Here is a 23,337-nt window from a genome sequence, read left to right as displayed (position 1 = left end):
GTACGGATTCCTGGCTGGTACAGTTCCGCCTTTTGTTCTAGCAACTATTGTTGTGTGCAGTTCTGTTTCACCTTACTATGATATGTTGCCTTTCCCTCATGTTGTTGTTGTTGTAGTAGTGATAAAGATACTCCGCGAAGGTTTTGGGGAGTGTTATAGATCTTGATAGTCACCTCTCCAGTGTTTGCGTCAAGAGTATAGTTCTTACCCAAGCCGAATTTATATTTTGAACTCGCTTTCGCAATAAAAAAAACTGATATATTCTCCCTTAACAACTGATTTCGATATATGTATTTATTGTTATCGTGTATTTGACTTAGGTTAGGTTGAACTAGCCGTTCAATAAGACCTCACATATACTAAATGTGTCCATAGTGTTACCACAATTTGTTTTACGACCAAACGTCAGAGCCCCAATCAATTGCCAGGACTTATGTTATAGAATACCTCCGTCCTCTTAGCAAATATAAAAAGTTTTCTAAGACCTAGCTTAATTGCTGCCTCGAGACCAGGCAACTCTGCCGCTCCTTATAGCTGAAGCCTTGACTTGGCGACCGCAGGACACGAACACAGAACGTGTTAACAGTTTCTTCCTACAGCTCGCACTTCCAACATCTGCTGTAACTGATGGGGCCTAACGTATAAGCATGTGACGCCAGAAGGCAGTGTCCAGTTAGTATGCTTATCGTGAGCCTTAAGTATTCCCTCTTCAGAAATATGAACCAACTTGTGAGTCTAATATCGCAAGATTTGCTCATGACCTCAGAAATTGTGCAGCCATTCGTTTTTGTTACCGCCTTTACGGCTTGAAGGATCATATGCAACTCCTGTCTCCTTTTGATTTCTCCCACACGGATTGGAACGTTTACCGTCGAGTCAGCGAGTGCTGAACCTTCCTTTACCAACTCATCGGCCTTTTCTCTTCCTTTATAACCGAGAACCCAATACAGATGAAGTTTTCCAATGCTTCTTCACATTCCAGAACACTTCTTGATGAAGTACTGTGTGAGAATATTGCTTTAATCGCCGGCTGACTACACAGCCCCATAGAAAAAAAGTGGGATGTACAACGGATGACACAGATCAATTCTTATGGATTTTGAGGTTAGAAAAAAAAACAAGAGTTCAGTTCTGACAACGGATTCGTGTTCAGCGACCAAAAATCCATAATAATTGACCTGTCTCCTCTGTTGAACATCCCACTTTTTTCTGTGGGGCTGTGCTATCAATATATATATATTGATGCGACTGCAGCTTAAGCACGCTCCCTCTAGAATTTCTGCTGCTTTTTTCACGACTATCATTTCCGCTAGAAAGACCAGCAAACCCGACATCTTTCGTTTATTTGGAACCGTCGGTATACACATGTATATTATGTTCTGCCATTTCTGCACTCTGTCGCTATCCCTCCGACTCAATTGTGGCTCAAAATTCTTTCGAAGCTCAGGCACGTGACCACATATTCCGTTTCCCCGATATTAGATGCGCTATACTGCTATGGTCATACGGCCTGCATTCAAGCTGCCCGAGACCTTAAGCCATTTTGCAGTGGCAAACGCGATATTTTTGGCCATTAGTCTGCAGGCAGAATGTGTAGAAGACATGCAATGCTGCTGTCCGGGTAGTTTTTGGGGCTCGCGATATGCTTATCATTAATAATTAACTTACCCCATGTGCTTTTATCTATAACTGGTAAATTTTATATGGACTCATTCAGTCTATGTGAAGAACTCACATAGTATAAGGACCTCCCAGGCTGGTTCCAGTTCGACCTATATCCTACCCTAATAAGGCGAGCCCTATTATTTTTACCTACTATGTACATTGTGCTTTGCCGTGAAGCGTTTTCACTATCAATGCAGAATTCAACGCAAAACTCTTGCTTGGCCCGTTTGTAGTCAAACTCTATTCCATTAAATCCAGTTAAGTGTCCAGCCGTATGTGGGACCACTTATTGGTTAAATTTTATTTTATAAAACATACGACAGAAATGGCAACGCTTGAATTCTAACTATACTTTCGGTGCTATAAAGAATCCTTGCATGTTTGTTTGTACACAAATTACTCGTTTTGTTTCACTTCCCAACTGTACTTTGAGGGTGCAAAGTATGGAACGTATTTGCCGCATTCAACTGCATATGGACTTGTATATATATTTGAGGAAACAATTAAAGGACTAGGTCAATATGGCTTTTCAATGTTGAGCAAACGAAAGCGGAACTGTAGAAACTGCAAACTTTTTGGGGTTAATAGCAGGTGTGAAATACGATCGTATTGGATACAAAAGTTTTTCAATTTGAAAATTTCAAATGATTAGCTAAGAAAATTTTATAAATTTGCACACTTATTTTGCATATTGAGGTGTTTCATAGGTTGTTGTTGTAACAGTACTTACTCAATAGGCACGACCATTTAAATATATCTCATAAGAGTCCTCTAAAGGAGGAGTCGTTTCAACTCCTATTAGAGGCGTTGATCCCACTTCCAATTGAAATTATTTTTTGTGTCGCCACACTTTTTGCCATAGTTGGGAGTTTGCTTCTGATAACGGGCCACCAGTCTTTACCGTGCGTGAATTGATACACAGTCCAATATCTCTGTATGAATGCATATGCGGACCTGTATATAATTTGCGAGGACGGATCTCATCATAGTACTCTCTAAAATGTTTCTTTATTCATCTTGGAGGCAGAGCTGTTGTATTCGGGAATGTCGAAAACGATTTCAATAAAGTGGCAAAAAATGTGAGTCTTGCAGTAAATGAGAACACGACGAATAACTTGCTACCACCCAAAAAGAATCGACGCATTTGCGCCTTGACAGCCACATCACCGTTGACGTTGTCGAGAGGATATGAGATGGATGGAGTGTTCGATATAACAGTTGCCCCGAAAATGTATGGTCCTATCCGTTATGCCGACGGCGTGCATGTAAGATACCTCCTTAGATGAGCTGTTTAGCTCTATGCATCTAAGAAGATACTGCAGCGAATAAAAATCCAAAAGCTTCGCTGGCTAGGTCATGTTATGCGAATGGGCGAAGACGCTTCGGCTAAGAAAGTCTTTCAGAAAGTGTCAACGTAGTTTGGAAACAGAGGAAGGGGGAGACCTCCATTGAGTTGGAAGTGACAGGTGGAGGAAGACTTAACCCCCCTCGGAATGACTGGGGCCTGAATCGCCGTACCGTTCGTAAAATTATCGTGGCCTCTTCATAGCTTGTCTGCTCATAGTCTGAGCAGCGTGCTGAGCACACATATGTAGGTCCATGAGGCTCCCATGCTTGCACTTGTGTCGCACCGTGACAACGCATGCGATGCAAGTGCTTCTTTACCTGATAGTGATACAGTTTGTTGTGCTGCGTCGTTTAAAAGGGGTGGTTAGAGGGAAGTGGCAGGTGCATTGGGACAATAGTCCCAACGGCAGGGTACCGTACAAGTACATCCGGGACGTTTCGTATGTGGCAGAAAAACCGGACTTCATATTTAGTTTGAGTCTGAGCTTTCTGCTAACAGGTCATGGTCCTCTTAATGCATTCTTGTATAAGAGGAACTTTAGCGAAACGGAGGGGTGTGTATGTGATGCATTACCTCAGGACTGGGTGCATGTGTTGTGTGAGTGTCCGGAGTACTTGGGCATCAGTGATATCAGCGGTTGGGGAATAACTTTTGAAGGGGAAAGGGTGGATGCAAGTGGGGCGCTATTCACTAGTCGGACTATTGACTTGCTCAATAGGTATGCTTTCGAAGTGTTTAGACGGAGGGGACGGCGGGTAATGGTGATCGTGGGGGGGATAATTGTGTGTATGTTTCGCGAATGTGTGGGGGATTCTAACCCTCACCTCACCCCTAGGCGCCCGGTCCGGAGAAGGTGGATAATCAACCGGTAGCTCGAATGTGGAGTTGCATTACAACCGGGTGCCATAACCCTTAGAATGGAAAAGTTTTTAGATAGGCCTTCAGCCTCACCAAGGTGATGGTGTGTCCACTCACATTATCGATTGAGACCAAGGTAAGCGAGGCTTGGGGGTCAAACTTGCTTGGGGGTCAGGTCGCGCTGTTTGACCTAGATCAATTGTCATGACAAGATCTAGGGGATCTCAATGATCATAATATCAGCAACGTTTCATAATTAATTTCTACTTTTTCTGCGAACCAAATCACATTCTAGTTGTATCACAACAAGACACCCACTATGCCACTGCGGTCACTATCGAGTCAACAGCTTTCCAAATGAACGCCAAAGTGTAAGTACCGATTATTTTAGAATCCAGCGGGTATTTAATTGGCTTTTGTTTAAAAACTGTGTGTATTAATTGGTTTCACCGTTAAATACCGCTCTGACATCTCCAGTGAGTCAGCGGGTATTCTACATCTATTCAGCGGCTTATCTGACAGAGAACATCTCAAATCGGCGAACATTGCACGCGTCGAGTATGGAAGTAAATGGGGTTACACTGAAACCGGTGCAATTTAGAAACGAAACATCAAAACCAAGAAGAATTAAACAAGGGGTGCCACAGGGTAGTGTCCTACCCCCACTTTTTTTTAATTTCTACATGTCGAAGCTACCTTCGTCACCAGAATGAGTTACTATCGTTTCCTACGCCGATGACTGCACAATAATGGCCACAGGCCCAGGCCCACAGATCGATGAGCTTTGCAACAGAATAAACGGCTACCTCCCTGATCTCTGCAGTTTTTTCGCCTCGCAAAACTGGCATTATCACCGACTAAATCCTCCGCGACCTTATTTACAACATGGACGTCCCAAATGTCGACCATTTTGAACATCCACGTCGATGGCACTACGCTACCGACTGTCCTACCCCCCAAAATCTTGGGTGTGACGTTTGATCTGGATCTACATTTTGTGAGCATGCAGCCGAAATTGTACCTAAAATCCAGAGCCGTAATAAAATCCTCAAATCCCTTGCTGGCAGTACTTGGGGAAAAGACAAAGAAACGCTCATTACAACATACAAAGCAATTGGCCAGTCGATTGCATGCTACGCGTCCCCTATATGGCCGCCAAGCCTAAAAACTACTCACTGGAAGAGGCTACAGGCCTGCTAAAATACTGCTCTCAGTACAGCTATGTGCTGTCTTCTTATGTCCCCAGAACACTATCTACATAATGAGGCGAGAATACTCGCCATCAGGGAGAGAAATGATATGCTAACCAAACAGTTCCTGTTGAATACCCTGAAACCTGGCCATCCCAACAGACATCTGATTGATGACCCAACACCGCCTAGGGGCTTAAGGAGTCATCTCCGTAAGCATTATAAGGAAATACGGCACCTGAGAATTCGGCCGTATGAAGAAAAAAACACAAGCAGGTCCTCAGTGAACTCCGCAAACAGGCGTCGGACCTTTATGCCAGGAATTGCCCGGTGAATCCAGTACTCAAAGAACAGTACCCTAAATTTGCGGTAGAGGAACGCATACTCCCTAGGGAAACGCGAGTCACTCTAGCTCAACTTCGTTCTGAATACTGTAACAGACTAAACTCTTACCTATCCAGAATCAACCCTGACATACAAAATGTATGCCCCGCTTGCAATGTGTCCCCACATGACACCAACCATCTCTTTAATTGTAATGTGGAACCAATGCCTCTAACACCCCGCTCACTATGGTCCACCCCTGTTGAAACTCCTCGGACTCCCATTAGAGGATATTGATGACAATTCGTGATCGGTCGCACCTATAGGTGGGGCGAAGCACTGCTACAACAACAACAAGAACAGTATGGAAGTAACTCACCTGTCATGCGAATTTGGACCAAACAATTTTCAAATACTTTTCGCTTCCACATACATATAACATATGTAGCTGGGTGGTTTGTAATCGTTGAAGCACAGGAGGGGAAAAAGTTGCAGCAGTTGCTTTGTAGAGGTTGAATTGAATAAAAGAAATTTCTGTTTTATTTTTATTTTTTTTTTAATTATTTTTTTATTATTTGCAATTTGGTAAATTTGTCGAAATTTTTGTTGTTTTTTTTTTTTCATATATTCGTTGTAGTGATCGTTTCTTTCAGTCTTAATTTATTTTTTTAACTAAACAAACATTTCAATCATAAATTTCGTAGCTATTTAGAACTAAATCTTATATATTATAGATATTTATTTTAGATGTAATTATTTAAAATATCATTAAAATTTAATTAATTTAAAGTTTTACCTAGTTAGTTGCAGTAATATTAATAAATTTTTGTTTTTGTTTTCTTAATTACAATAAATACTAAGCACTACTATATTCTTGAGTGAGCAAAAAAGCGGAGAGGAAACAACAAAGAGAATATGCCAGCTGGATAAAGGCTCAATAAGTGTTGCCAACTATGGGGGTTTTCTTCCAAAAGTAGTTCTTATTCCTATAACTCTTTCGAACATTCAATTTGACTGATAAGTTGGCAATGGGTGTGCTCTTGGCATACTTTTTACTCATGACGCAATAAAACCAGGCAGATGATATCAATAGTACAACAACAAAAATTTGACGGCCCTCATAATCCGGTCATAAATTTTAAAGTAATAGGTATGGAAAATTTGTGTACTATTTTGCTACTTTTTTAGTACTTTAGCAATGTGCGCAAAAGAGTTAAACTCGATATATTTCACACAGTAGAAACAGGAATATGACAGAAAAGTGATGAGAAAACAGAGGCAATAGGAGAAAAAGTACAGAAAATTGAAGTGAAGTGAGAAAAGTAAAAAGAACAAGAGAGCAATGGTTTGAGACAAAGTAGTAAAACGAGGTTAACAGGAAGAGTAAGAATAGCATAATGATAGGAGCTATGAGAGAGCTATGATAGACTTGAATAAGAGCAAGAGCAGGAAGAGTAAGAGGAAAAAAGGGGAAAGTATAGGGAAGAATGAAAGAAATTTGAGAGTTGCATGGGCCGGTTAAGGTAAACTAGAAAATGCAGAGTGGAGAGGAAATAGGCGAGGATGAAAAGAGTTAGCGAGAGGAGAGATAGGTGGATAGATAGAGAAAGTCGGAGCCATGTCTGTCGGGGTTTTATTATACGGCTATTTCATGTTTATCTGAACAAATCCAGGCTCAGCCACAGCTGTTTAGAATAAAGTTTTAATGGCATGTGGCCTGTTTCTTTTTTGCAAAATCTTTTTGTAAAATCTCTGCCGCTTTACATTTTTACGTCAGCCACTATTTTCTGCACAAAGAACCTACTTCTTAACGCTTTGTTTACATAAATACATGTTGGGTTTCGGGACCGTGTACCGTCGATCCCTAGCTTTCGTATTATAAGCCTCCCAAATACTGTTTGGCGATTTCATGACATTATTCCAGGTCGTCAATCATCTAGTTGACGTTAAAAGTCTGTTGACATATTCCTTAGTTTTAGACAATGCGACACTCTGAAGATCTAGCTATTCAGTTGCGATGACTTAAAATGTTTCCATTTTCACTCAGGAAAAGAAAATAAGCCCTTCCTCATAAGGGAATAAAGACGGCTGGCGTTGTTTTTCGGCATGTTACTTCATATTTCAAAAATACATTAATGTAGTATTTTTTTATGATACTGAAAAAATCAATGATGCAAATAAGTCAAGAAGCAACACTTTGGCTGACATTTGCGAAGTCTTTATTTTGTTGATTTGATTGTTGAAACACTCATTTCAGAATCAACAGTTTTTACGGAGTTGATTGAATAGCTATTTGCCAAGGATAAAAATTGCCAGAAATATCGGTTGATTGGGCCCATAATTTGGTTGATTTTAACAATTTTTTCAGTGTACAAACATTTTAAAAAGTATAATAATATGGAAAATATGTTTCCTAGAAACCAATAGGCTAACATTTTTCGACATAAAAAAATCTTTGAAAGTCTAAATTGACAACTGAAGGTTTGAAGATACACTTCCTCTAGAAACGCTTGCTAAAGTAGATGACTAACTAAACTCCTTTTACGCCATTAATAATTAGAACACTTGGAATCAGAAATAAAGCAGATAAATTTCTGCAAGATAGCGCTGGGATCGAAAGATTCCGAAAATTTATACTTATTGTCGGATTTGGGTAAAATTTCTGTGCATATGAAACATGAAGACAAAGAATTATAATAAAATGTTACCCCATCTAGCTGATTCCGAGATATAATTTAGAATAATGGTATAAACTTATGTTCTCATATAAGTAATATTAAACGCTTTTGAGTAAAAATTATGTGCTTCAATATAATTAAAAATTTTACTATAAAATCCCCTGAAGAAGTGGCAGAAGCATCGAAACGCGTAGGAGCCTATCTTTTTATCTTATTAGTTCTCTTAACTTGTTTGATTTAATATTTCTTCTTCTTCAACTTTTGAACTTTTACTTAATGTTACTTTAAATTATATGATTTTTTTTTTTATATTTATTTTTCAATTAATGACAACTTAAGGAATATAAATATGAAATCGTATATACAAAATGCTTAAAATATGTAATGCAAAACTTCAAAATAATTTTTAGTTTTAACTGAATCTATTGTACAACTCAGCGTCAAGTGAAGTTATATATTTTTCTCTCAATATAAATTGTCAGTTATTGCTATTCAAATGACGCGAAGTTATATTTAAGGAAAAAAGGTTAAGCCTTTTTAGGTTACATTTTAAATTGATTCCTAAATTTTTAAGTTCTAGCATCGTTGTTGTTTTTTTTTTTTACTTAGGTAAAGCGTTTTTTTTTTTTTGTTGTTTTATAAAACTTCTCAAGCTATTTTTTTGTTGATATTAGCTGTGTTTTTGTTTACATGTATATATATATGCACTTAAATTGTGTATAGACTGCTTAGTGCGTAACTTTATCGAAATTTTTGCGCCGACAGTTAGTACTACTAAATTGCAGTATGCGTTATACTCAGTTGCCACTGAAATATGTCTCTCCATTTTATCTCTACACTATTCTCCACTTCTATGAACGAAGAGGGTGTGTATCCACTATTCATTGCTACCGATTCAGCTATAAGTGTGATATACATTGACGTGAAAATTACAAATAGAATGGATCACCTGATTTTTAAAGCGACTATCGTCATCTCATTCTGTATCTCTTTCTATCACCCGCTGAAGATAGCCCAGCGCCATATTGGAAATTCTGTCAAAATTCTGCCAAAACGCTAAAAAGTAGCCATATTGGATATGCTGTCAGAAAGTTCACGGAAAAGATATTACACTTGTTTTGTACACAATAATGAGTTATAGACCATGACCAACAGAGGTGTGTTTCAGTAAATCCCGTTACGTAGCGAGTTATTTACCACTGACGCGAGTCTTCAATAATGTCCGCTAGATGGGTCTCCTAAACTTTATCTAAGTGATGATAACCGTATTTTTACCCGCAAATGTAGATGTATATACATACATGTAAAAAAAATACGGCTATTAATTAAAAAGCAATTTTTTTGTTTTTTTTATGGTAAAAATTTTTGTTTTGGCATACATTTTCAATTCTTGCTTCGTTTACATTTTCTTAAAATTATGTTGGTGACTTTGATGCCTTAGCAATAAAATAATAAAATATAAAACTACACCGAAAGAAATGCAGAAAATGTGCGAGCTATCGAGCCAATATTTTTTTATTCTTGAATAAATAATGAAGTAGTACTGAATGATAAACGTGGTTCTAATGGTTTCAAGACAGTGCTAATATAGTAAGTCTATAAATAAATAAATTTATTTTCACTATATACATTTAGATAGCTAAGTGTGTATGTAAGTAAATTTAAAATTCATTGCTCTTGCATAGCAAATTAAGCAGCTTTCTGCGAAAAGCTAATTTTGATTTCTGTTCCATGTTTTTGTTGCACGTCCTCTCAAGTTCGCTTTTGTAACGTCCAGTGTGCCAACCAGAATAGCGACAATAATTTCCACAGTGTACTTGAAAAGCTAAATGTTTGTGAGAAAAGAAGGAAACGGAAGAAGATACATAATTTAGTGTGGCGAGAGATTTTTTTAAAGCATTAAAGATAAATTTATGTATATATACAGGGTGCTTCAATGAGATTTTTGGAGTATTACATTTAAATATGTTTGACAAAATAAGACAATTATTTCCAAATTGGGGTACAACTGCATGATACTTAGAGAGGTAACCTTGCCGTCTATTCACTTTCATACACGGTTAGAAATTTGGACCTAAATGTTAAACCATTCAACGGTTTAAGCCATTTTTAAAACTTGTTTGTAGTACATTGGATACTTCTCAATTGATTACCGTATTTTTAATTATATTCGTCTTAAATTTTAAACGTATTTCAAAAATAAGCTTAGAGCTGAAAATTGTTATGAAACAAAAGCAAAAAGTTTCAAAAATCTAAAAATAGAAGCTTGTATGCACTTCTGGTAAGGTGAATCTATACAAGGTGATGTCAATGCGACTTCAACCAATTCGCCGTGCAGAAGAAAGTCAAGTCAAACGAAAATTTATATTGATTTCGATTAACTGATATATTGTTGTACAAGGCGTTGTATGGGAATAACCAAGAAGAAGCAATCAGCTGTTAGGATAACAATACCTGGTACTGAATTCGCCTTAACTTCTGGTTTAAACCAACAGCCAAAAGTTTACACTTGGTGCTGCATATTTAAGCATATTTGACGGAACATTTTTAAATTTTTTGGAGTTTCTGTGAGTTTGTCAACATTTCAAATCGACGGCTGAGGGATACATCTCCTAGTCTCATCTCCATCTCTGAAATCGTTCAAAAATCGTCCCGTCTCTCTGATGTTTAGATGAAAAAGGATATTCTTGAAATATATACTTGTACTCATTTTTTGGGGAGTAGTTGATAGTAGTTTGACAGATATAGCCTGCGCTACGCTCCAAAGTCAGTACCTAAAGGAACTAGCCCGAGTATCTCAGTAACTATATGATATTACCAGCTCGAACTTTTTACACAAGTCATCACTTAAATGCAGCAAACAAAGTTTGAAGGCAAAGATTATTTTAATTTTCGTTAGGTTAGGTTGAAGGTGTCGGTTTGTGAAAACCTCACATAGATTGAATGAGTCCTTAGTATTACGAGAAGTTTGTTTAACGGCCAAACTGAAGAACCCTATCAAAAATCAGGACCTGTGTTATAAAATAACTTCGCCCTTATGGCAAATACTAGAAGCTTTCTAGAGCCTATGCGACATGCTGCTTCTAGATCTGGTAGCTGTAACACTCCTGATAGATGCATTGTACCTAAGCTTAGCAAGCGCACTTCCTACTTGTGGTATCACTGACTGGGCCCAAATAGTTTAAAATCGTGTGACGCATGAAAGCAGTGTCCCATCAAAATACACGTCTACTGAGCCTACAATCCTCTCTTTGTGAGATAAGAGCAACTTTGTTAGTCTAAAGTTGTTTTACAGCCTCGTGCTTTGGTCCACGCCTTTCCTATTTGTCGATCATGAGCAACTCTAGCCTTCTCTTAATCTCGCCTAATCTAATTGGGACGGCTACGTTACAAGCTTCGAGGGACGCGCTCTTTTTATGTAGCTCATCTATTATTTCATTCCCATCTATTATCATATGCTCTCGGACATGATAGATATGTATACTTCTCTCTGTTCGGACTCTTTGCAGGGTTTGTTTACACCTTAACACTCTTTAATGTGTTGTGGTATATGAGATTATTGCTTTAATATCTGCTTGGCTGCAGTTAAAGATATTTTCCTCCAGTGTTTGAACTGCTTTGGTTACGGCTATTACTTGCGCCTGAAAACACTAAAACGTTTTCCGGGATATATGCATCTCATTAGTAAAAATGTATCTCTATTACTTGTTGTTGCCGTGGTAACACTTTACCTTGCCAATACCCGACTTTTTCAAGAACTGTCATCCTAGGAAACATGAATTTTCTATAAAAAGTGACTCCATATAATTTTAGTAAATGTTTTTTTGGTTATTTCTGTAGCCAGTTGTGCAAAAGAAAATAGAATTCAGAATAATTTGAGATTAAGAGCATGGAACTCGTTTGTGCCATTAGCTGGATGTTCTATAAGTACGCTCAAAAATTTCATAAATTTCATTTATGTGTGTTAGGACATGCTTCTCCCATAAGAAAGATAAATGAAGATTCTCACTATCAGATAGTTCACTTACTCAAATACTCACTTTAAAATTGCAAATTCTTTATATATGTATGTATATTGAAGCACCCTTTACAGAATACAGTTACCAGTTAGTCGACAAACGAAATATTTTGTTAGATACATTTTTAAACCATACCGGTTCCATAAAACAAAATATAAAAAAATTTACAAAAGACCTTGAAATTATTCAAGAAATCATTACAAATGGCTTACACCGTGAGAAATAGTGTACAAAGATATATGTAGCAAAACCAAAGGAAAATAGATGCTGTGCAGATTTTTTGAACCATGCAAATATAAACAATTTAAACCCAAAAGTATAAAAATTTAAATATAATATAAATGTATAAATTTCAAGCATTCAGTCACTTACCGTTAAATGTGGTTTTAATTAAACTAAATACAATTTTTTTTAATCGTCATTCAAACTTAGAAAAAAACATACAAGAGAGAATAAAAAATTATAATAAATATAATTCAAGAACTATAAAAACATAAAAATATATCTGTGATATTTTATAAAAAAAACTTAACACGAGCTTAAAAACAGCTGCCAAATTGCTTTATTTAGATAGTAAGTCTGTTTATCTTATTAGTCTTTTCGGCAGTATTATCTCAAATAGAAGCGGTGCGGACGAGGACGTTACATTCCGCATAAAAAAGTAAGAGCGGCTTTAGGCCAATTGACAGAAGTATGAAGGTCCAGTCATATGACATTGAAAACTAAGCTGTGGCTTTTTAATTCAAATGTTAAATCAGTGCTCTTTTACGCATGTGAGACGTGGAAAAGTTCAACTTAATTGAGAAGCGCCTACAAGTTTTTATTAATTTACGCATTTTATTATTTTACGCATGACGAATTATGGCGAAGGACAAGCCAAACAAAAGCAGCCACAGAAATTGCAAAACGCAAGTGGTCGCAGATTAGACACTCGATTAGGAGTACCAGACAATATAGCAAGGCAAGCGTTGCGGTGGAAACCGCAAGGAAGCAGAAGGCCCGTAGCGCCAGCGAAAACCTGGCGTAGAACTGTCTACAAAGAATTGGAAGATGCAGGTTAAACCCCACTCAGCATTTAGATGATTAAATTTTGAATTTCCCTACATATAAATACAATTTGATTACTCTTTCTGACTAAATAATGAGTTATCATACAATTGAATAAAAGAATTTATCAACTATGAATACTTTTGATGATCAAAAACTGAAAATAATTCTTCGATCACTTTTTGGAATCATTTTTGAAGTCCTTTGATGATTACATTTTAGTATTTCATAAAAATCAATAAAAAGAATTTTCAAATATGTTTACCTTTCGGTGAACAAAAACTGAATATAGTTTTTCAATCACGTTTTGGAATCATATTCGAATCAAATGTATTTACTTTAGGTGATCAAAAATTTATAATAATTTTTAATTCAGCTTTTTGAATCTTTTATGAATATATCTGTTGACTGAATAATGAATTTTATACTTGTTTATATTTTACTTTTCATTAAAAATCTTCTTTTTTTTACATACACATATTTTTTCAATCATGAAGCTAAGAAAAAATATATAAAAATTTTATTATTTTTACAAAAGATATTCTTTCATCAACCATTTCTCCACCTTCGGCTTCCCAGAAAATAAATAATGGTTGTACAATAAAAATGTTGTGAGCTATCTGAACCCCAGGTAAGTGAAACTATCTTGACATACCTGGATACGGTATTTGTTACGGAAGATGCGCACTGGTCGGGCTAGTAATAAACAATTGCTGTTGCTACTTCACATCAGTAAATATTTAACACCTTTACAATTTAACACCCATGCAAATATAATATCTATTAGATGAAATATATACCCAAGAATACATTTAAAATAAAGTTATACTAAAAAATAACAAATGTAATATTTACAAATAATCATGCAAGCTTCTTGCAATTCACAGCTAAATAAAAAAAATTAAATAAATAAATCGCTAAACAAAGTTCTTTAATTGTATGTATCTCATTTATTTTTGCTTAGTTTTTTCCTTTAACTTTCAACTTCAATTTTATCATCATCGTAAATTACAAATTATTATGCATTAATTAAAATTAACTTTTTAATATTAAATAGTTTTTTTTTTTGTTTCACTTAAAACTAGAAAACTTAAAAACTAAGCGCTTTTTACAATTGTATTTTTTTTTTTTTTTTAATTTTTATTTATTTTTTTCTTTTTTCTAAGAAATAAGAATTACCTGTACGTATGTGTGTTGATGTGTGTAAGTTGTTGTTGTTCTCTCGCGTTTGTCAGCTATTTATTTTAATAAATAAATCTGACACTGACATTGTAAACGTAATCGAATTTAATCCTATAATCATTTTGTTGTTTAAAATAAAACAGTTGTGAATTAAAAAATCGATGAAAATAAAAAAAAAAGTTAAATTAAGCTTAAAAATAATTATTTTTGGATACTAATTGCATTTAAAATATTAGCAGCTAGAAATTTCGTAGGTCTCACGCGTGTGTTATTTGCGTTTCCATATGTGTTTGTGTGCGTGTGTATGTGTGTATATGAGATTTTTTTTTTTTTAAATCAGCTTTAATTAAAACTTAAAAACGACTTTACTTGCATTGTTAGTTGAAAAATATTTAGAATATTTTTTTTTTAATAAATATGCACCTAAAAATATTTTAACTATTGCTGAGTTAAGTAAACATATTAATTTCTTATAAATTGCTCAATTAGCTTTAAAACTTATTATGTTACATATTACACACAGCAACAAAAATCCTTTTTTCATCACTCAGTAACTGTAATTATTACATAAACCTAATTTTAGTTTCATTGAAAGCGCATTGTTTGAGCATTTACTTTTTTCATTTAAAATTTTTTTTTGTATTCGTATTTCGTTTTGCTTCGTTATTCGTTCATTATTTTATTTTTATTAATTATTTTTCGTTGTTTTGATTTTTGTTGTCGTGTCGTTAATATGTATATTAAATTACTTACTGAGAGGCAGCGAGGTTTTTCTTATGTTTTTAATTAAATTATTATTATAATTTTTTTTAATACATTTAGTTTTCAAGCATCTCGCTTATATTTTGATTCTATACTTTAGATGAATTAAGTAGTACGAGTATATTTGTGTATATATATATTATGCTAATAACATTTCCTTCCTATCCGCATGTTACATTTTTTCATTTAATTCGATCATTCCTTTATATTTTTCTTCATTTTTGCAGTCTGTGGATGTTTTCCATTTTTTGATAATGAATGAAGGGAAGTTATGTGTATGTGAAAGTTTCGTAAATTTTGTTTTTTTTTTTATAAAAGCGGCGTTCATGTATAAATTACCATGCATTGTGAAATGCCAAAATTTTGTGCCTACTGCAAAATTTTTCTTGAATGTTTGCTTTTGATCTGCTTACAGCGCTTAATAATACCAAAATGTAAGCTTTCGATTTCAAAGTTTTCGAAAGTATGTAGGTATTCTGTTTTTAAATACTTTTTGTATTTTTTATTTGGTACTTTTATCATCACACATCATACTTATATAATTTTATTAAAACAACCTAATAATAACAATGTAAATAAATGTTATGTTTAAAGACACAGAGTGAAAATTTCTGAAAGTCATCACCGAAAAACATCATAATTTATTTTTGAGCAACAAAGATTTTATTTGATAGCTATCGATAATACAAACAAATGCTCGTCTTCGATTTTTCCAAAAAATACTGTATCTTTAATTATCGCCATTTGAATTTTCTTTGTCCTTTTTCTTTTAAAGTTGAATAGCAGCCGATAGGCTCCACCGATTTTAGCAATTCGGTAAAAGTCTAGTTGAGGGGTTGATTGCTAATACGCTACCAAAAATATCGAGAGAGATGTCAAACGACGCGATAATGCGAACCATTGAAGTACAAAACCGATTTGTTGATTTTACTACCATCATTTCTTTCGCTGCGTGTAAATTATGGTGGGTCGATTTGTATGGACGAAAGTTAACCGATATCGCGCCATCGATTTTTCGATAGGATTTGGGGTCAGGAAAAAAAGTTCCACTACGCATACCCAAACAAATAATTTTCGAGCCTGCGAAATTTAATTTTTTTGACTTTTTTTCGACTTTGATTTTTGATGTTTCTTTCATGACTTACTAAAAAAATTTCATATGTATATAAAAAAAATATTTTTATTATTTTTTTTAAACTGTTATCGCCAACGTTTTTAGCGGACATTTTTGGGTCGGACAGGGGGACAGGGTATACATGAAAATTTTAAAATCAAATGAAAATTTTTTAGTAGGTACCGCTTAAGCCATTAACAACACTGAAAACTATATATACTATTGATCTTTTACACGCTTTTGTTTTACATTAAAGAGGAAAAGATTTCTAGACCATTTTCTTAAGACCTGCATTCATATAAAACTATACGAAGAAAAAAGCGGTCTACTCCTTGAGCTGACACCTTTCGCTCTCTGATGTCAAGAGTCAAGAGGTCTCTGAACGAGTATTTGGTAGTCAATGAGTCTTTCAACATGATTTGTGTTCGAAAGCGATCTTCTATGAAATTTGCGTTTATTTACATAAATTTATATACATAATTATGATGAATGTTTTTATGTTGGATGTGAAGTGTGTATGTGATTGTGAAGTGGACGAGGTTACAGGTAAGATTGATGCATTGATGATCATTCCAATTTTTGTTGCTGATGCTTTTTGCAGTTGTGAATTGCGCATGCGGATAGGTATTGCGATTTTCGGTGCGTTGTGTGTTTCGTTTTGCATTTGTATATAATTTTCTTTACAATCAATTTCGTTTCTATTTTGTTTGTAACAATGGGATATTTTTTTTACAATAACACTCTACAATCATTCTTCATTAGCAGTTGCTTTACAAAAATATTCACATGTGATTTTTTTTAATCTTTAAAATTAAGCATTTTCATTTCGTGAGTGATAAAATTTACATTTGTTTGTGTGAGTATGTTTTTTTATAGCTAAATAGTTAAATAATATTTAGGAAATCTGTACAATTAATTTTTTCATTTGCTTATTTATTTCGATTTTTCTTTAGCTTACACACATGTAAGGCCTTAAGTAGGGGTAGTGGGGGGATGTTCTAAAATGCAAGCACGCTTTTTGAAAAACAAAAAATAACATGAAAAAGCCAAAAATATATATTTACTCTTTTTCAGATCAGGTTTTCATAGTTTCCGAAAAAACTACTTGTTTACGTGTAATACGAAAAAAGTTTTGTGTATAGAGACAGACCAAGGCGAATTCAGTGCAAGATGGTGTTATCCCATCAGCTGATTTTTTGCTCCTCCTTGATAATTTCCGAGCAATGCCTTGGCATGGCGCAACCACGCAAGATGGCGGGCGGGCGACATACATACAAACATAAATATAAATTAAATGTACGTTGTTTTTGTAATTCGATGAATTGTCAAAAAAGTGCCAATCAGCAGATTTCCGCCCGTCACCTGTTTGGTTCCGCGCATGCCACCATGCGCCGCGGTACAACAAGATGTTAGCTAATCGAAATCAATGCTAATTTTCTTTCAAGGCGAATCCATACCAGGTGGTGGCACAGCGAATTCAACCAATTCGCCGTGCAGAAGAATGTCAAGTCAAAAGAAAATTTTCATTGATTCTGATTAACTGACATGTTGTAGTACAAGGCGTTGTATGGAAAATAATCAAGAAGAAGCAATCAGCTGTTGGGATAACAACACTTGGTACTGAATTCACCTTGTTTTCTTTTGACTCCACTGCGGATAAGTCTGAATTCGCTTTGCCAATACCTTGTATAGATTCGCTATGAGACATCCCGAACAACAAAGTTGGGTCAATTTCGCACGAATCCAAACTTTTTTGGCTAAATATGACATCAATCGCAGTTTGGTCATTCTCCACAAATTTTGAAAAATCAATTTAAAAAAATAAAAAAATTTTGTAAAAAGTTAATGCCAATTATCATACACATATCCAAGTTGCTATAAGTATTGGTGTTATTAGAAAAAGTAGAAAAATTTTGAAAAACAAATTTCCAGTGTTAATTAAGACCAAAAAAGAGCGAGACAGCAAATACCATAAAAAATTTCGAAAATAATTTAAAAAATGCCAAAAATAATTTTCAAATTAAAACACAAAAAAAATTTGGTTAAAAGAATTTTTTTTATATGAAAACATGACTTAAAAATCAAAAAAATAATACCAGTTTCATACAGAAGCTTAATGGAATCACAATTTTGTTTAATTAAATAAATAATTTTCCTTTCCACACAGCACCACCTGCTTCATTAATGAACACTCACTCCATTAGGCTTTCAATAAAGCGATAATAAGATAATTAAGAGCTTGTACTTTGTGTGGAAGATTGAGTTCAATAAGGGCTTGAGAAAACTTGACTAATCTAATAATTTCATTTAACCTCTGTGTGAAATTGGTATAAGCCATGGTTAGATGGAAATTGGGATGAGTTTGCGTCTTTGTTTTTAATCATTGCAAGTGGATGGACTTATGGATGGATTGTGGAATGGTTGGGTGTATAGTAGACTGGGTTGGCTGCTAATGTTCACCCCTAAATTTATAGATTATATTGAGAGGGATCCGGATTTTTTTTTTTATTTTTTTTTTTATCCTTGGAAATACAGCCGAAAATGTTTTTTCGTTGTATCTTGGTTATTTGACGCCCGATTTTTAAAATTGATATGACCTAATCATGTGACAACGACTTCATAGCTTAAAAGGACATTAAACGGAAATGTGAAGCTTCTCAAGGCTCAAGTTACAACGAAAAAACCTTTTCAGCTGTATTTCCAAGGATCAAAAAAAAATTTTTTTTTCCGAAACCCTCTCAACATAATCTTTAAATTTAGGGGCGGAAATCAGCAACTTCTTTCTTCGACCCAGTCTAGTGTATAGGATGGATTGTGTGATGGTAGTGTTCATTAGCATACAATTTGGTAAATACATACATTAAAAGAGTGAAAAAACTTTGAAACTCACAAATCAAATTGATCGTAGTAAAGAAAATCGTCTGCTTCGCCGCCACGTACACGCGCTGTTTTAACAATGCGCGCTCTCAATGCCACCGTCGCCGCTGCAGCTGCTGATGATACAGGCGGTGCTGCTGCAACATTCTCTTCGCTATCATCGTACATATCGTCATCCGCGCTTATATCATCAGCATCATCTTCATCTGATGACACCGCGCCACCACCGCCGACGACGCCGCCAACAGCACCCACATCATCATCTTCATCATGCGCTTCCTCTTCACTGGCATTCGCCTCTGTGTAATCTTCTCGCGAACCAATAAAATCTTGTGTCACTTCACTCGCTGCTGTCTTATCGAGCGTCGCCGCTTGAGCCAGCGCTACTTCATCATTTTCCATTGAATTGGTATAGTGTACATTGCGTTGTTCACGTTCGCGCTCGACGCGCACGCTTGTCACCTCAGCGCGTGTATCTAGCGGATCGACAAGCTCAGCGCTACTGAACTCAGTTGTGGTGTGTGGCATCGCCAGCGTTGCCACCACAGTTGTGTTCTCGCTAATTTGGTGTTGTGTCGTTGTTGCTGTGGCTGCGCTGCTTGTCGTTTCTGTACTGCTTGTTGTTTTTTGCCCTTGCGCTAAATGTTTTTTCTGTTTCTTTTGTGTTTGCGCTCCAGCGCCACCACCACCGCCATTTCGAGCGCGTTTCCGATTTGCGCCACCATTGCCATTACCGCCGCCGCCACCTCCTTGTCGACCATTCGCATTCATTTTCTTACCGCCACGTCTATTGTTTAACGTCGTCGCGTCGCCTGCTCCTTGGTTATTGCGCTTATTCGCATTCGAGTTTTGTTTATTGTGATTCTTCTTTCCACCGCCGCCGCCACCACCACCATGTTTCTTTTTTTTACATGGCCCCGGCAATGGCATATCAGGCACTTCTTCACCCTTCGCTTTATGTTGTCTTCTCTGCTGTTGCTGCAGCGCTAATTGCTCTCGACATTTTTTATTATTGAGATTATTGCCGCGCTTACGCAGCGCTAGCGGACTCCTTTGGCAATTGTCGTCTTCGTCGTTTTCGTGTGGTCGACATTTTCGTCGTTTCTTCTTCTTTTTACCGCCGCCGGCGCCACCGGCACTGTGATGCTGATGGCCCTGACCAGTCTGACTATTATTATTGCTACTATGGCTGCCATTATTTGTCGTCGTGCTATTGCTAATACTATTGCTACTACTATTACTATTATTACTATTACTCAAACTACTCGACACATTCTCGCCTTCTGGCTGACCCCACCTATTATGGTTGCTATGGCTATTTGTGACTGTGCTGCTCTGTGACTCGCCTCTTTCGCTGGCAGCAGGAACGTTGTTCATTGATTGGCTGCTAATACTACTATTACTATAGCTAGGACTATCACTATCACTGTTACCTAGTAAACTACTGATACCACTATTGCTCTTTTTGCTACCACTACTACTACTACTACTATTGCTATTACTGCTGCTATTGCTACTACTATTACTATTGCTATGGCTATTGCTAGAATTGGGATTGCACTTGGGATGCATTTGAAAATGTTTGCTATCGATCAGGTCGATCAATGGTTTTCCTGTATCACAGAGTTGGCGTATGCCGTGCTTAATGCGATTTTCGCCGAAATTTTTTGCTATCAACTTTTCGACGCGTTCCTCCTCTACTGTTTCGGTGATCGCATTTGTATAGGTGGCTAGTTTTCCGAGCGAGCGTGTTGGCGGTATTTGCAGTTTACGTGGCTCGCCATGCCGATTCAGCGCTAAATAATAGACGCGCCGCGCATTCGAATTGAAAGTGGATGAGTATGTATTGTAATTATGCTGTTCCATGTTCTCGTTGAAGACGCAGTCGTCGGAAAAGTCTTTCTGTAAATAAAAAAAATTTCAAATGCTTATAAAAGTATATAGAAGTGCAAGAAATATGGTAAGGTTAAGTAGACTTATATCTATTGGCTTTCCTTTATTGGTGGAGCAATGCGTTAAAATAAATGCGTCATGTTCTCATTTAGCAGCGCCTAATGTCACTGCAAGTGTTTCATTTTACTGTGCGCCCCACTGGCTGGCAGCTCAAGAAGCGCGAAAAATGGTACTCTTAAGTAAAAGGCTCCAACATAAAAAGATCCGCCAAGCTACAGGGCCATCTCCTGTTCAAAAGACGCGTAAACAAACAGTATTCCGTCTTGATTACAGAAATAAATCCAGCATCTCGGATGAGCGTATATTGCGACCACCCAATATAAGCTAGGGTCACAATCCAGCGTAGTTAAGACAAGCGTAGGTCTGCAGCGGGGGAGGCTTCATTTTATCTGAGAGCAATCTATGACCTAACGATGGAACCAAGATGTGAGAGCATACGTCACACGCACTTCGCACGGCTACTGGGAACGCCATGCATTTATAGCATCTTCGAATGCTTTGGAAAATAAAAAGTCACTAGGAGAGGGAGGAGAGACGTCTATCTAGAGGCGAGACGCCTAGATAGAAAAGAGACGCTTACTTAGAATAGAGACACCTACTTAGAATAGAGGCGCCTACTTTAAAGAGATATGCTTACTTCGAAGAGAGATGCCTAGTAGAAAGAAGGACAGATGCTTAGTTAGGAGAGAGCCGCCCACTTAGAAAAGAAACACCTAGTTAGGAGACATACGCTTAGTTAGAAGAGAAACTCCTAGAGAGAAGACTAGTTATAGGAGAGACGCCTACTTAGAAAAGAAACACCTAGTTAGAAGACAGACGCTTAGTTAGAAGAGAGCCGCTTAGCTGAAAGAGAGACTTCTAGAGAGGAGCCTAGCTATAGGACAGACGCCTAGTATGAAGAGAGGTGCCTAAGTAGAAGTGAAACTTCTAGTTAAATTAGAAGGAAGACGCTGAGTGGTGTCACAAGCTTGAGATGCTTGCTTAGGAGAATAATGCCCGATAATACAGATAGAATATCCAACAAATGAAGGTAAATTTGTAAGAGCCATACCTTACTTAATTGGGGCTTAATCATTTAAACGCTTCTTCGATGGCTTATCTGACGCCAATTGGTCACACTGAGGGGAATTTAAAGAGCTTGTCATCTGGTCCTTCCACCGGAGTGGGGGCCACCCTCTTCCTTTGCTTCCATAGGCAGGTTCCTGGTTGGTGCTGACCCTCTTCCGTTGACTGGCATTCGTAATACCATTAAATCCTGTGTTGGTATATTAGGGCTATGGCGCAGCAGAAGGGCTACATATCTTGGCTCAAGAAAAACTCACACCCTCAAGACGCTGTAGTGTTGCATGCCATCTTTAACCCCATTGTAACACCCCGCCGAACTGAGGGATGGTTTGCGCTGCACCATCGTGATCATGACTCTAAAAATTTCCATTTTTACTGATCTCCACCACTCAAAACGATTACCACGTTACTGTGAGAGTACTATCTTAGTCTCCCTACTTTGCAACTTCTCAACTCTTCGACTCTGCTCGTGCTTCTCTGCCATGTCTTTCCGAGGTAATTAACTGGTCGGTACTATCAGTCTCTAGCTTAACTCATAGTTTATAGTGGTATCAACTTTCTTGGCTTGCAACCTTCTTCTCCATATCTTCGTTAAATTTTTACAACAGTGCATGCTCAGCGATCTATTATTAAATATGCCGAGGCGGCGCAATAGCGCTGCTCCCACAAATAAGGTCCGCATTAATTCCCCAGGTGGCTTGGTATCGGTTATTCAAAGGTTCACCAAGTACAATGGATTTGGGCATGACATAACCAGGAACAGGTTTAGGTCGGAAATAAGCTGATTGGTACTTTTTTAATATGGTTAGACACTTCAATTTCTGACTCAAACGCAATTTCAAGCGAAGGTGCAAGCAACTAAGCCACTCCGTCACATACTCGGGCAAAATCGTATGCACTATGGTATGACAAATTTTAGTTAGGAAATATTGAATTAAAAAAAAAATTTGTTTTTAATATTTACTAAAAAAAGTTCTGAAAGGATTCGAATCGCCGGTCTCTATACTGCAGGTTGACTCTTTAGACCATAGAAATAAAAATGAACCGAAATGAAAACGACTTGAAAACAAAACGTATTCGATAGCACCATCGGGAAATCGACTCGGGATCAGCGCGGTTTTACTCTTTAAATCGAGGTGGAGCTCGGAATAGGCCAGAATAATAATAATAATTTACTGGCGGGCGTAACATAATTTTACGCTACGAATAAAAACAAAGAACAAAATATATAAGACTGCCGTATTTGTACATGGTT

The 23,337-nt window shown here is 36.7% G+C and overlaps 1 protein-coding gene across 3 annotated transcripts in view; it reads right to left on the bottom strand.

Moving 5' to 3' along the window:
- Positions 1 to 5,650: 5,650 nt before the first annotated feature.
- Positions 5,651 to 23,337, bottom strand: part of bnl (branchless) — a 484,540-nt gene continuing 466,853 nt past the window's right edge. For all 3 annotated transcript variants that reach the window (XM_067756622.1, XM_067756627.1, XM_067756635.1), the window contains 2 exons: positions 19,078 to 20,966; positions 5,651 to 9,888 (listed from right to left, as the gene is read on the bottom strand). In XM_067756622.1, coding sequence (XP_067612723.1) covers positions 9,816 to 9,888; positions 19,078 to 20,966 — 1,962 coding nt within the window. In that variant the 3' untranslated portion in view covers positions 5,651 to 9,815. The remainder of the gene's footprint in view (positions 9,889 to 19,077; positions 20,967 to 23,337) is intronic.

This window comes from Eurosta solidaginis, chromosome 1 (genome assembly GCF_040869045.1).
Source record: "Eurosta solidaginis isolate ZX-2024a chromosome 1, ASM4086904v1, whole genome shotgun sequence".
NCBI lineage: Eukaryota > Metazoa > Arthropoda > Insecta > Diptera > Tephritidae > Eurosta > Eurosta solidaginis.
Note: the sequence above shows the minus strand (reverse complement) of the source record. Positions and strands in the feature narration are given on the sequence as shown.